The 15,736-nt window shown below is 37.9% G+C and overlaps 1 protein-coding gene across 1 annotated transcript in view; it reads right to left on the bottom strand.

The window, feature by feature from the left end:
• Positions 1–10,687: 10,687 nt before the first annotated feature.
• The window catches only part of HOOK3 (hook microtubule tethering protein 3), a 101,991-nt gene continuing 96,942 nt past the window's right edge, over positions 10,688–15,736 (bottom strand). The window contains exons 20-22 of the mRNA XM_065899914.1: positions 14,862–14,966; positions 13,952–14,023; positions 10,688–11,319 (exon numbers count right to left, since the gene is read on the bottom strand). Of these exons, the coding sequence (XP_065755986.1) occupies positions 11,179–11,319; positions 13,952–14,023; positions 14,862–14,966 (318 nt within the window). The 3' untranslated portion in view covers positions 10,688–11,178. The remainder of the gene's footprint in view (positions 11,320–13,951; positions 14,024–14,861; positions 14,967–15,736) is intronic.

A 15,736-nucleotide genomic window follows, 5' to 3' on the forward strand; every position in this document is an offset into this window, starting at 1 on the left:
TGTTACTTCTCTCTGAATCCAGACAATGCAGCTGTGGTAAGTGGGTCATTCCTCCACTGGGAGGTGGAGGGTCAGCCCCTTGGATCTGGTCTTACCTGTGACAACCCTGACAAATAAAAGAGAACTGATGCTGTGCAGTTTCCAAGGCTGGGTGCTGACGAGATTTGGAGCTTTCCGCAGGGTTTCTCAGCACTCCTGCTTGGGGGAAGCCAGCTGCATCTAGGAAGTCCCTCTCCCCCGTGACTCCACTGTGTGTGTCCAGCTGGCCACGTCGGGAGTCTGTGTGGGGAGCGGCCTGATCTCTCTTGGGCACTCTGTCCACGCCAGTCTGGGTACCACATGTGAGAACAGTCTTCGGATGACTCTAGTCTCAGCCATCACCTAGCTGGGAGCGAATGAGGGGCCCGACAGAGAGCAGCTGGGGCCGTGCCCAGCCCCGGGAGAGCACATCATCGTTAAACCCACGACACTGTGCAGTAGTCTGCACTGCAGGAATGACCGGAATGGCGCTCGAGGCCGACCAGGGGCTTCCGGCTGGGACACACTCTAGGTGGGAACTTTCCTGTGTTGTGCCCCATTTGATCACACAGCTATTTCAAGGCAGCTGCTTTAATTTTTGTGATTTACCTACCTTCTCATCCCCTTCTCCTTTGCTTCAACATTCAATACCCAGGGCAGACACTCAATAAAGGCTAAACTTAGTACGGTTACCTCCATACTAATGAGTGAAGAACACTTATATTTCTCTTTCTGACATTAAACTGTCATATTAAATGCAAATTAAAGTGGGCACTATTTTGGTTACGTGCATACTAGGTTTATTTGTTTTTAAATATTGGTACTAACTTCACTCTGGAATTATTTTAATGTGAGTATAATCGATTTCTCCACTGCTGCTGCCACTTTACGTGACACTGAAGATGCCATACTTCAATCATGTCTAGGGTGGAGGTGGGGGAGAAGGGTGAATTTTAAGGGTCGACAGGCAGGAAAAGGGGCATCTATGGCTTAAACAGGATGCTTCAACAATAATGCCTTATATTGTGAAAGAATGTAAGTACCTACCATTGGTTCTTGCTGGATTGTCTGTGGGAAGAGGGGAGAAGCCATGTTTACCTTTTATCCCCCAGAACTTTGGACAGTCAGCTCACACACATTGTGAACCAGCCTGAATCAAAACAAAACTTATCCTAGGTACTGGGAAGAGACTCAAAGACTATTCCTGATTTACAGCCAGTCAGCGGCATAATATCTAAATTGACAGGACAGTATGGCAAGCGGATGGATACTATTAGACATTATTAAACATGCGTTTGTACGGCCTAAGAGCAGAAAAAATCTAAGCTGAATTTTTATACAAGTCTTTATTTACAACTTGTATGACAACTGTACACTTTCTGCAGCCTTGAAAACATTTTTGTACTTGAATGGGAAAATATAGTTTGACCAAATCTTAACTTTATTCTTCATATACATATACTATATGCATACATATAAACATATACATATAATTAATACCATAACAAGTTGGCAGTCATAAAATTAAAATGAATAAGTGATATCAAAAGGAAATACAATATAAGATTTCAAAAAATTAAAAATCTGTCTTCTGGTGATTTCTTGGACTTTATGTTTTTGCGATTTTGGTGAAAATTTCTCACAAGTCATTTACCTCAGAAAAACAGTGAGAAAACCCACAAGTCTAACACAGAGTAAATGATTGGTAAACTTGGTAAACAGGTGGAAAACTGCTTGGATGCCATTTATGTACAGTGTTGTTAAAACTGTATTGATTCCATTTGTGAGGTGAGAGAGAAATTTAGAGTTCCACGTGGATTTCCTTTTTGGATTATGACTAAAAATGAAATCATGAAATTACGAATTCAATAGTCAACCAGAAATAAGAACATACCTAGCAATATCCTTTTTGCAAAGGCTAAACTGCAAGGTGGATAACTACAATGTCAAATATCAAACTAACAATTCACAGAACAATCAGTAATACTTAAGACATGAGTATAAGGCTTTAGAGCTGGGATTGTAACCAGTACAACTCCAACTCCAATGTACTAAGGTGTTTTCCAGCTCATCTGAAAAGTTTAAAAAATACTATAGGAAAAAGAAGCCTCTTTCTATCCCCAAATCTTTGATAGAATTTGTTAATCAAAATAAGGCAAATTATTAAATTAGATATGTTTGAATTTTACCATTCATTACACAACCAGAAATTGAGTGTTATAAATGGTGGGGCAATTGTCAAAACATGAAAACTGCAAAACAAGAGTAAACCTGGAAATTATTCTTCTGAGTACAAAGCTTTATGAATTACACATAATCTGTAAACAGCTAGTGACAGCAATGGCATTTCAGTGCATCTGAATTTTAAATAACTAAGGCTATTAAAAAACCAAAAGCTTACTATTAAAAAATTTAAAAGCCCCCAAATGATTGATTGGCATTTGTGTACAGTCATTTCCTGTATTTATACTAGCAGGTTCTTTCTTATTTCAAGCACATTGAAAATCTCCCTTAACTAGTAAAATGAGTCTCTGTAGAACACACATTAAATTAGACCACCATGAAAATAATAAAACAAACTCAAATCACACCATTTACTCATCTGTACTTGAATAACAGTAAGAATTTCATTATATTTGCTTGGAATTTGACACTACTGGATCAAGTCTGCTGCTTGATTAAAAAATTTAAAAACGAAGAGGAAAGCATCTGACTTCCTAACGGGATAGTTTTCACTAAGTACCAAGCTGACTCCAAAAAGTATGATTAGTCTCTTACATTCATTAAAAAATTCAAAGATGCATTTGCGTAGATCCTTTTAGTTATGGTAAGCACTTTAGTAATAGGCCAAGTCAATTAAGAAATCTTAAAAAAATGTTTCATTAAGTTGCTGGAATAAAATCTTTGCTTCATACATGAAACTGAATTTGATTCATAATCTAAGTAATTAAGAGCAAGACACTATGAAGAAAATCAAAGAAACTATTTGGATCTTGATAAACCTTTAAGGTAGAAGATGATCAAATGTGATTTTAGGGGCAGAAACAAAAAAAACTGTTGGCAACTCTCCTTAGATCTATACAGATTTAAAAGTAACAGAATAGGGCTTCCCTGGTGGCGCAGTGGTTGAGAGTCCGCCTGCCGATGCAGGGGACACGGGTTCGTGCCCCGTTCTGGGAAGATTCCCACATGCCGCGGAGCGGCTGGGCCCGTGAGCCATGGCCGCTGAGCCTGCGCGTCCGGAGACTGTGCTCCGCAACGGGAGAGGCCACAGTAGTGAGAGGCCCGCGTACCGCAAAAAAAAAAAAAAAAAAGTAACAGAATAGAAAGATTTAAAGGTAACAAAACATAGGAATATGATGTTTATCAACTTTTACTTGTAAGTAAGTTAAGCATTCATCAGTTTCTGCTGGATAAATGTTAGAAACTATGTATCATCAATTTTAAAAGACTACTTAAAAAAGGAAAAAACCTGAAGATAGTAAGTTATGATTTATGAAGTTATTTAATAATATCACTTAAAAAGTAAAGTGCTAAGAATCTGTTTTAAAAATACATTGAAAACTAGTTTCCAAGAATGGGGTTTTGATTTTTCCAGGGTCTTTAAAAAGGGCTGGTATTAATTTTTATAAGAAAAGTAGCTTTCTTTAACGATGCCGGTAAAATCCAAGAGTATCATAAGTCAACTGAATATCTTTATTTTGTCCTTATTCTCTCTTTGGGCACCACAGCACCGTCAAAAGCATTTTCTGCAAAGATGGAAATGTTCTATATCTGTGCTGTCCAAAATGGTAACACACTTTCCACGGGTGGCTTCTGAGCACTTGAAATGTGGCTGGGGGATTGGGGAACTGAATTCTTCACTTTACTTAATTTAAATTAGCTGTGAACTGGCTAGTGAATTGGACAACGCAGGTCTAGAATCTACTCTTAACTAGATTAACAAGCAGCCAACGGATGCTAAAGACATTTAGAAGGTGACTTACCCACTTACCATTTCATCCTTGTGTGTGTGAGTGTGTGTGTGTGTGTACAGGTGTGTTTCATTTTTATTTTTTTACTCGGGGAGGATGAAAGTGGCTCTTCCCTCAAAGGTCAGAGTCTAGCCTTCTCTATTTGTGCTTCTCTCTTCTAGGTGACCTGCCCACACCAAGCATACCAGCAGAGCAGAGGGTAATGCAGAAGAAAGCACTACAGAAACTCTTCACACCATAAAAGCATTTCTCTCATCCAGAAACGCAAAATAAAAAACTTTAAGAGAAAGTTCTTATGAGCAAATCTCCCTATTCTTTGGCAGCAATCATCTGTGTCAGTGTTTATGTAACAACAAATATCTCACTCTCTTTTGACTAGGGTTGGAATACAGATATACTCAAGTACAAGCGGAAGAGTCCTGACTCCTCAAAGCATCTCTTAAAAGAATCAGCTGAAAACTCTGCTATATTTGAACTTAAGAAAACGGCCAAGTTCATAAAGCATACGTTATAGTAGAACTCAGACTATTTTTGTAGCATCCTGCCCTTGTTAGTGTCTGCCTTTTCCCATCACCTCACCCCCACCATTTTCCAGATTCTTGGACTTCACAGCTCCTGGAACCTGGCTTTGTTTCTCCTGTGTTTGAGTACATGCAATGTTGAAGAAACTATGAAAGTGAAGGACAGTTTGCAGATTTGTATTTTAGGAGACAGGTAAATGGCAGGTAAGAGCATCTTCTGATTAACCAGAAGACTGTTTACTTTGTATTAATGCAACTTCTGTTTTCAACAAAAAGTTTTAAGTGTGTCTGCATTTGAGAGAACTTGGCTTCATGAGTACTAACTTATGAGTCTTATTAATGTGAAATATAAAATGTAATTCATGCCTAGCAGCCCCAACCCAGCTTCAAAGAGAGTTCTAGACTTAGAACTTCAGATCTGACTTTAAACATTTCAGGAACAGTACATAGCCTATTTATTTGGGCAATCTTTTACATTTTTCTTAGTGAGTGTTCCAAAATAAGGAGAAGAACCCCAGTGGAAAAGATGTAAGTAGAAAATGCCACAGAAAGGTAGAAAGAAAATAATTATCTAATATTAGTAAAGTGCTGTGAATCTTGCAGTAAAGTATAAATAATACATAAGTGACTAGAAGTAGTAAATAATATTAAGACATTCATCTCTAATAGTGACATCTATAAAATAAACACACTATAGATTGTATATACAGTAATCACTGTCCATAGGTTGACAAATACACCGAGAATAAACATGAGTTCCTTTTATAACTTTTACAATATCAATGCTAATCAAATTATTTTCCTTTGTCAATTTAGAGATCTCTAAGGCAACGATGCCTGCGCAGAAGTCTCCCACGCACATTAAAGACTCAGCATGCTTTGGTAATTTTCTTTTTCTCACTTTGAGATTGCTCTTCTCGTGATATTTAATTATTCTTTTAAGCTCTGAGTCAATATAATTTAGGATATTTGATAGCCCCATTGTCCTTAAATTTTGAGGGTATGGACACCTTCTCTGATGATTTCATCTGCAGACCCTAAACATCTAATTCAGAGCCTGGCAGTAATGTATTAGGGATATAAAGGCTCTCCTTGAATATACACACACACACACATAAAGTCTACTCTTGTCTTCATTTTTTTTTTTTTAAAGAAGATGTTGGGGGTAGGAGTTTATTAATTAATTAATTTATTTTTGCTGTGTTGGGTCTTGGTTTCTGTGCGAGGGCTATCTCTAGTTGTGGCAAGCGGGGGCCACTCTTCATCGCGGTGCACGGGCCTCTATCGTGGCCTCTCTTGTTGCGGAGCACAGGCTCCAGACGCGCAGGCTCAGTAGTTGTGACTCACGGACCCAGGTGCTCCGCGGCATGTGGGATCCTCCCAGACCAGGGCTCGAACCCGTGTCCCCTGCATTAGCAGGCAGATTCTCAACCACTGCGCCACCAGGGAAGCCCTTGTCTTCATTTTAAACAAAATTTTCTGTGGGGCTACTACGTATAATTAAGGGAGACATGGTTTGCAAACCAGACACAGCAGCGGACCTAGATAGCTGCTAGGAAGTTGGTAGTGAGTTTCAGCCACCACAGATTTCTTCCCATCTCATCAGATCATCCTATCCTCATGGCTTTAAATCACTATCTTAGATTTAGTAATGGGTTAACAGTTTCAAAATGAAAATAGATGCTTTCCCCTCCACTCATAAACATGTACAGTTAATACTGTGTGCCCAGTTAATGTCCACTGAAGGGAAGGACAATTAGAATATAAATTATTTTTTGTCTGCTCTTTTTTATTGAATGATCATGTAATAAAATCAGGAGATTTTATGTAAACTATTACCTTAGGAACATTTGTTAAGACAAGTATAGGTTTAATAGTGTTAGCACTTCTATCTGCCTGGATATTTGTTCAAAATTAGGCCTCTTCTTTTTCCGATAATCGATTCTACTCACTAGGAATGGATCTGCCTTGACAGCCTTCGGTTACTTTCCGATTTCTATGTTCACTTATATACAGCATACAAACCTATCTCACAGAATATTATTGGAAAATGTTAGAAAGCAGAAAAATACTGAAGAGAGACGTTAATTGCTGAAATAGAATTGTTAGGAAACATCCATAGACCACAACTACTAAAACTCACATACTTGCCATAATTAGCTTCGGGTCTCTTATTTCTCAAATAAACTAATGTCCCTTTCTCTATCATTTTAAGTGCAGTGTGAAGAATTCAAGCATACTTCAAGATAACATTAAATATAAGTTTTAAAGTTTTTATATTTATAAATACATGGGAATTGGATTGATAAAAGGCTGTTTAAAAACAAAATTATGAGTACGTATTTTCCAAGAACATAATCAGTGATTTAAAAGAGATGGATGTCATCATATTTGTGCTGTCCTTCATTTTATAAAAAGGGAGATAAATATTGATACTTCTGTGATTTAGGGGGATGGGGAGGGGCAGAAATCAGCTGTTTCGGTAGCAAATTATTTTATGTTTTTTAGGCTTCTGAGAAAGAAACAGTATTTATTGCACAACTTTAGAACAATAAAATTATCTTGCTTAAATTGGACACTAAAATATTTTCAAATTTTTCCATAAAATAAACATATACCAATTATTATTTAAATATGCTTTATACAAAGTAAAAAACTGGATGACAGATACATTGAGAATGGCCTCCCTCATATAAAAACTTCATGATACAAAATATTCGAATCATTATAGTTACAAAGAATTAACTCTGAAATTGCTTTCTAAATGTAGTGAAACTGGGTTGCACATCTACTAAAATAAGCTGCCATTTTGACAGTTGGGACTATAGGAAAAGAGATTATCATTATTGAACGGAAAAACCCTTTTAACATATAAAAAGGGAAAAATTTTAAAACATGCTAAAGTAATTTTCAAAGATTCTGAGATCCCATCTTATTTTGTTCTGTTCAGTCCTTCCTACCCTGTAAGGGTAGGACTCCTACTCACTGTTAAGGAGTACAATCCTGCATCAGTTCGACAGCCATTTCTAGGCCAAGAGTCACTTTGTAATATAAGGATAAAAAGTCAAAACATGCTCCCATAGTTTAATGAACAGACAACAAGAAGCATGTTGTTATTCTGCCCCTAGCAAAAAGCAAGATGCCAAGCACCTTCCTCTCCCTTTAGGATCACAGGTTCTTATCCCAGTAGCTGTAAACTAACTAGGTTTACACTATCTGTGGGTTGTGGATGCTTTTTCAGATAAACCTCATGTGTTCCAACTGGGGAAAAGTGTAACACTTCTGGAGTCTGAGATCTGGACCACTGGAGATTAAATGCAGGGAGCTAGGATAAATTCAAAAATTTAGAATTTTATTTCAAGTAGATTCTTATATCAGAATAAAGATTTTCAAGTTTTCAACACGGTGTTATCTTTAAAAGATGAATGCTTGTCGGAGCACAAGAGACGCTACAAAATATTTCATATCATTAGATATGAATAAATAAAACTGCAGTTGAAAAGGAAGTGTGAGTAAAATAGCTCAAAAATAAAATGTACCTTTTCTTCAACCTAAATCCTCCTTCCCCTCACAATCGCTTACTGCTGGTTTGTTTGCACAGCACCGGTTTTCATGCCTTGCTGAAGACTGCTGATATATATGGGCTGATGTTTCTGACTGGAAACATTTAGCTCAAGTTTGTACAATTGAGCTTTTATCATACAGACAAACCAGTAAGACCGCAACAAAATAACAGTGGACAGTATTATCCTTATTATAATGAATCATCTCGTTAGCCAATTTTACCAGGCTGGGCCATCAAACAGAAATAATTCAATGCTGATCAATTTTAGAAAATGGAGCCTTTGTTTTGGTACTTCTTTTTCTTGGTTATTATTAAATAATCAGACAAATACTAAAAAAGGTATGATCGGGTTTCTGCAAGTTTTTTAAAGATACGTACAGCTGTATTATTTACTCTCTTTTTAAGATGCGGTAAGCATATTTGCTGGATTTTTTTTTCCCCTTTACAAACTTCTTAAATACACACTGCAGAATATAAATTTCATGCTTTTGTAGTCTTTAGTTATTAACTCTGTATTTTCTCACCCTGGTTAGAGGGAAAACAGAAAATAAGCTTTTTGTTCACAAGAACTCAGACAGGGGGTGATGGCTCAACCCCAACCTTAGCGCACTAACTCTGTGCTGACTCCACAGTGTGCCCAGCGTCATCGCCAGAGAAAGAGAAATGTAAAAATCCTGTCCAAAGCTGAGCAAAGGAAATGGGGTCCTCACTGGGACAGCAAAGTTCTATTCCTGACTTTTAAGAAAACATCACAGAATGTTTAGAAATAAAGTTTCTGCTATGGAACGAAAGCAATATACTAAAATTTAAACATACTGTAAAGGTGAGTGAAACTTACGAACATAAGCACCAAAATAATGGCATGCTGAAGAAAAATAAGACGGAAAACTTCCTTCTAAAAGCTTGGCACTTTCCTCTCCCATTTAGAGAAACATATCTGAGCAGGGGGGTGGGTAGGAGACCAGGACTGGGACAGTAAATAGAGAACTAAAATTAAAACCTCTCCTCTCATGGGATATAATCCATTTAACAAACAGCTCATGGACTCTGATTTTCATCTATCTTATTTTGCAGCTATATTTCCCAATAATTTTAATTTTACCAAGGTGAGTGTTCATGCCCTGTTTTAAAACTGTTGGATCCTTACTCTGATTTGTGAAATAAAGGGACGGGGAAGGGTGGAGGTGGGGGAGGGTTACCCATCTTAAATCATTTTTAATCTTTCATTGTCAAAACTTTCTATGTTGATTAGGTCTGCTTGCCCTCCTGAAACCCCACGATGCATTCCACTCGCTGGTTCTCTCCATTACTACTAAGTCTTCCTGCTTTTCTTCTTACCAGGCAGAAGCACTCACACTGAGCTCAGACTTCTGTACTTAATGTAAAAAATTAGCACAATGCATGGAGTCATTTCTGTGTATATTCTAATACCTTTCTTCAAGTACAGTTTCTGAGGACAAATGAAAACACCTAAAATAGTCTTTAGGTCAATTTCTTATAAAAAAAAAGGAAATAAGGATTTAAAATCAAACACTGGAATATAGTTTCTGAAAATTCTTGATTATGTTTAGCTTGATTTAAAGTTGCTCATTTGTATTTAATACACAAAACTAAATGAAACCTGAACTTCTAAATAGCAAGTATATGAAATAAAATCTTCTTAATAGGTGACCTATCCAAAACCGAAAACAAATAATCGACCTAGTTTCAGTAAATTTTTGCTTTACTGGGCTATGGGCTATGGTGCAAGAAAAAGGCTGGAGGGGAACTGAAATATAATTTGGGGCCAATATGGAAAGTTAGGCAGAGACATTTCATGTTCAAATGAATGACATTTTGCATTTATATAGCACCTTATATAGTCAAAGTGCTTTACAATCATTATTACTTGACAGCCATTCATCAATGTAAAAAAACATAGTTTATAATCTGTCAACAAATGTAAGCACTTTGGGGCAACCAAATACCCAAGAGAATCTACTCAGTAGCAAACCCTTAGACTAGTACATAGAATTAAGAAAAAATATGACAGCCACCTGTCATAACATCAGACACAAAAAGTCACTTATTGATCCTAACGACTGATACTAAGATGTTAAGTATTAGGAATTATTGAGAAATAGCAGGTTTTATGTTAAGGAATAAGTAAGACAAATGAGGTGCAAGTCAACAAGGAAATTACCCCAAAGGTAAGGCCACCTATGACTCATAAGTATATAAAAAATACATCTTTTATATACTTTTATATGTGGAGGGCAGTTGCAACGAAATGTCAGCCCATTGCTAGAATCTGATCCTCAGTTACTGTGATATTCCAAAAAAAGAAGAAAAATGAACAAACTTCCTGATTTTTTTTCTTCTGTAACTTCTCCCCAAATAACCTAACCAGTGCATTCACTTCTGCCAGCAAATAAGATAGTAGGAAATAATGAAATTCTATTTATGTTTTAAAAATAGTTTCCAAATCTTTGGACAAATTTAATTTCCTATAAAACAATGTGAAAACTCAGTTTTTCCCTCTAAATAGTTCTATCAGGTGCCTTAGGTAAGATCTGATTAGCACCTCTGCCAATGTATTTATGTCTTTGCAAAAAGTGCACTTGCCAACCATTTTACATAGTAAGTATGCAAGTTATTTGAAGTGCATTTGAAAAACAATTGAAAACACAGATTAATACATCATAAAAAGATTAATTCCCTTTAAACAAAGACATTCTTAGAAAGCATGGTAACACAGAGGCACAATAAAGAATATAAATTGTATATCAATTATTGGCAGAAAATCTAATTCATTACAAAGCCTACACCATTGGGGAAAGGACATTTTCATACAAAGAAAAGTACTACACTAATATACAACACTTTTAATTGGGCATTAAAAAATTTTTTGGCACATTAAAAGGAACCAAAAGGACTACAAAATAAAGGACCAAGAAACTAAAACATTATAGATACAGAAGAGAGAAAGTCCTCAAATAAGAAACAATTAAATACATGAAATACAGACAAAATATAAGCTGGCTGAATTTTCTGAAATGTTATATGTAACAGAAGTATGCTTTGAATGCGGGGTGTTTTTTATTCTAATGGCAGGACTTGTCTACCTTGCTGTGGCTGGCTGGACGTGGCCCGGGTAAGACCTTCTCGTGCTGGTGGCTTGTCTCTGCCTCGCCAGGAATGACTGCCCCGAACCTGTACTAGCAAGTCTGTCTTCTGCCGCCTTTTTATGCAGAGTCATTCCCTACGTAACACGGAAAAAAAGTAATCAGTGAAAAGATAATGGAACACACTCTCACAAAAGAAAATTTCATCGCGCAGAATTTGTTACCTGACGACATAAGGCACAATTAGGAACATTAACTCTGCTCGTGATAGATTAAAATCTTAGAGACATTTAAGTTCCAACAATTAGGTACAAATCTTTTGTTAAAATTAAGGCTTAATTTTCTGAATTTACAATAACCCAAACAATAGATTATAATAGAGATGGATCTTTGGAATGCATCATCCATACTCAATCATACATACGTCCCTTTCGAATCAAATGCATAAAGTGATTTTCCAAGAAAAAAAGGGCAATTGATTGGTAGCAGTTGATTCACGTGGGGATATGGAAATCAGAGGGTTTAGTTAGAATAGAAAACCACAAAAGCACTTGTTCTTTCTTAGGGTGGAAAGTCACACCAGGTATAATACATACCACCACGCTGCTTTTCTTCACAGGCACACTTGTTAAGGGAAGTTCCTGACGGCTGGCCCACACAGCGGGCCCAAGGAGCGCAGGGGTCCTTCCCGAGGATTGGAGAAGGAGGCCTACCCGCTTAGAAGGGGGACGAGCCCACCTGCCGGGCCCAGGGCACCTGAACGGGAGGGAGAACCTGCGGCGCTCTCTAAACGCGGAGGAGTAAACAGTGAGGACCCCGAGTAGATCCGGAAAAAAGGGTTTCGGTTCTCATTTAATAAGCTAGCGAAGAACCCTGGCCAGAGAAGCAGGAAGAACTGGGAGCGGCAGCTTTGTCTCACCGGTGATTGGAAGCGAGATGACGGGAGGAAGCGGACGCCGGCAACAGGGAAGGAGGAGAAACAGAGCCGGGAGAGAGGCGGGGCAGGCGCCAGAGGCGCTGGGCAAACCCGCGCAGAAGGCAGAAGGCAAGACAAACCTCCCAACTCCCGTCACCTCCAGGGAAACTGGGGTCATGGCTCTGCGTTTCAAACAGACCCCAATGCACAACATTCTCCACTCTCCCCATGAGAAAACCCAGGATGTGCTTTTTACTCAGTTTGGAATTAAAGCATTTAAGGATCTGAATAAAATGGACAAATATCTATTGGTAATATCTGTTAATTTGGCTACATAAATTAACAATTATATTTTATTTCAAATATACCTTTTTAACTTTCACATTCTAAACAACTTATTCAAATTCTAGACTCCCCTTCAAGATCTCAGTATCCATCATGCGGCCATTCCCTGAGATACTTAATACCTTTTCCCAGCACTCACCATCCTCACTTCCAGTTCGGTTGTCTGGGATGCAGAACTTTCTGAATGTATGTATGAAGCTGTTACCGGTTACCCTATCTGAACATAACTTGTGTGATCCTACTGGGAGTTATTCCTTCACTCTCCGCAGAGCTGAAAACTAAGATTCTTCTTTAATACCATGTCACAGAATAAATCAGTTTTGTTCCATACGAAACACAATATGTGAAGTCATAAAAATCAATCAGGTATATGAAATCACTAATACGGACTGAGGGGCAGAGCTCCCAGATTGCTAACATTAACCTTGAAGGAGGACGAAGAGAAAACAATGTGGGTGAAGTCAGGACTAGTTCCCAGAGACCTTCCTTAAACACAGGTTTTTCTTATTTTTTACATTTTAATTTTCAATTAATCTATATTTGTTAACAGTAATGGTAATGTAAACCCAGTATGATTTCCTTTTTTGTTTTTTAAAATTGTGATAAAAATCTTAAATATGTAGTACCAGGGCAAATATAAATGTGGACATGTCATAAAACTGTATGAAATTTTGACAAAGTTCAAATCACATTATTAGGAGACCTGGGACATGAACCCTTCAGACACAGTATCAATTATAACGGTAAAATGGTACAATTTACAATTGTAATTGTAAAACGGTACTGTGCCAGTAACACAACTACAGGGTCAGAGGGGTATGATGAAAGGAATCTGGTCCAACTTCCTATCTCAGGCAGCTAACGCTTAGAAAAGGCGGAGTGGTCTTATTGGGAAGAAGAACAAAGCAGAAAAAGAAGAAAAGGTCTAAGAAAAAAAATATTGAAAAAGTACAGCATTCTTCAAAATCCATAGCTCTCCATATCCAGAAAAGTCTTACTGAAGCCCAAAATGCTGATAAGCATTTATTTTCCCCTGCAATACGTTTAAGATTTTTTGTTGTAAAATTCAATTTCAAAACCTTCAGCTGTTCAGGGTCTAAGACTGTGAACATTTACCAAAACCTGAGAGACAGTTAAACTATTTTCATTACAAGTACCGCTCCTGCAAAGGCACTGAAATAGTACCACAAAACAAAAGCTACTGTATCTGTGTTTAGATATTATTAAAGTCCCTACCACCCGAGAATAAAATGGTCCTGAGAGACAGAAATCTTTCTATCCTCTAGGACAGGGATAATGATGTATCCACAATGTTCTAGTCCCGTTTACGGTGGTTCCTGTATCTGTTGTTTGGCCCTACGATCAGCATTAGGGTTTTGTTAGTGTGTGTTAGGACAGTAATTACTTTCAGATTCATTTGGTAGAATTAATTCTACAGTAAAGGGAGTATAATAAATGATACATATTCACTGAATTTTGTAATATGTTTTGACGTGTTATTTTCTTACCATATTGTACCAGGCACTAACAATATATTTCTCCTCCATCTCTCTTTGACTCTTTGTTTTTTCATATTCTTTCTAAAAAGCAAGCACATGTAAGCATGTTAAGATGAAAAACAATTCAACATAAATAAAATACTCACAATAAACTATCTAAGTTCACGGGCACAACTCTATAGTCAGCTCTCTATATCCATGGGTTTCACATCCATGGATTCAACCAACCCCAGATCGAAAATGGTTAAAAAAAAAAAAAAAACAACCAAACAAACAAAACAACCAGGAAGTTCCAAAAACCAAAACTTGAATTTGCCATGCATAGGCAACTGTTTTTTTTTTAAAGTATGGATATCTTTTTTTTTTTAATTAATTAATTAATTATTTTTGGTTGCGTTGGGTTTTCGTTGCTATGCGTGGGCTTTCTCTAGTTGCGGTGAGCCGGGGCTACTCTTCATTGCGGAGCGTTGGCTTCTCATTGCGGTGGCTTCTCTTGTTGTGCAGCACGGGCTCTAGGCGTGCGGGCTCTAGAGCGCAGGTTCAGTAGTTGTGGTGCACAGGCTTAGTTGCTCTGCAACATGTGGGAATCTTCCCGGACCAGGGCTCGAACCCATGTCCCCTGAATTGGCAGGCGGATTCTTAACCACTGCGCCACCAGGGAAATCCCCATAGGCAACTATTTACATAGCATTTACATTGCATTAGGTATTATAAGTAATCTAGAGATGGTTTAAAGCACATGGATGGTGGGCTTAGATTTTATGCAAATAACCACATTCACTACTTTCTACGAGGGACTTGCGCATCCATGGATTTTGGTAACTGTGACTCGTGGATGTTGAGGGACCACTGTGCATAGCAAGGCTTCTAGAATCGAAAATTAAAAAATCAAATGTCTTATCATATTACAGTAAACTACCTCCAATGAATGGAATTGCCGATCCCGTTCGTGGAGCTGATTTTTAAGAGCTTGTATTTCTGGTGCTGCTCCTTGATTTTGTTTAGGATCTAAAGTACGGATAACCTGCAAAAAGTAATAAAAGAAAAACTTTAAAAGTCTCAAACCCAAGGAGTGTAATATCTAAGGAAGCAGTCATTAAAAAAAAAGATAAACCTTATGAGACTCAAAAGTTATCTTACATGGACACTTTAAAATCTGAATGTATAAAATGATATCCAGTTGTTACAATTTTTAATTATATAAAAATTTAAAATTATGTGAAAGAGTCAGTGATAAGAAGTAATTCTGGCTTGAAATTAATCACCCTACAGCAGACACTACTGACAGCAAGCTTCCCTTTTCCGTTCCTCTGACTTGGTTCAGGGGCCTCTGCCTCTGACCAGATGTGTGAGGATGGAGCGGGTCCCAGTGGTCCACAAGGCTGCCTCTGTGGTCCTTCTCCTTTGCCAGACGCTGGGTTTACACACAGCCTGGTGACACAATTCTAGCTGGCCCACCAGAGGGCTTCTGGGAAGGGTCTTTGCTTTTTGGCTCAGCAGTTTTACTATCAAAAATGATCAACCCCACAGAAAACTTGAAAGAGCAGAACAATAAAAACCCATTTCCTTTAACCCGGATTGACCAACTGCAGCACTGCCACCTTTCTCTCATGTCACGTGACCCTCAAGCACTTCAACACGCATCTCCTTAGACTAAGGACATCCTCCCACAACATCTGTAAGAAAGTGAACCTCTCTATAAGTCATCACGATTCAGCCCAAATCCACATTTCCACAGGTGTCCCCAATCCAGGATCGCTGCATTTGGCAGGGAGGTCCCTTTGGGCTCCTTTA

The sequence above is a fragment of the Phocoena phocoena genome, chromosome 21 (assembly GCF_963924675.1).
Source record: "Phocoena phocoena chromosome 21, mPhoPho1.1, whole genome shotgun sequence".
Lineage (NCBI taxonomy): Eukaryota > Metazoa > Chordata > Mammalia > Artiodactyla > Phocoenidae > Phocoena > Phocoena phocoena.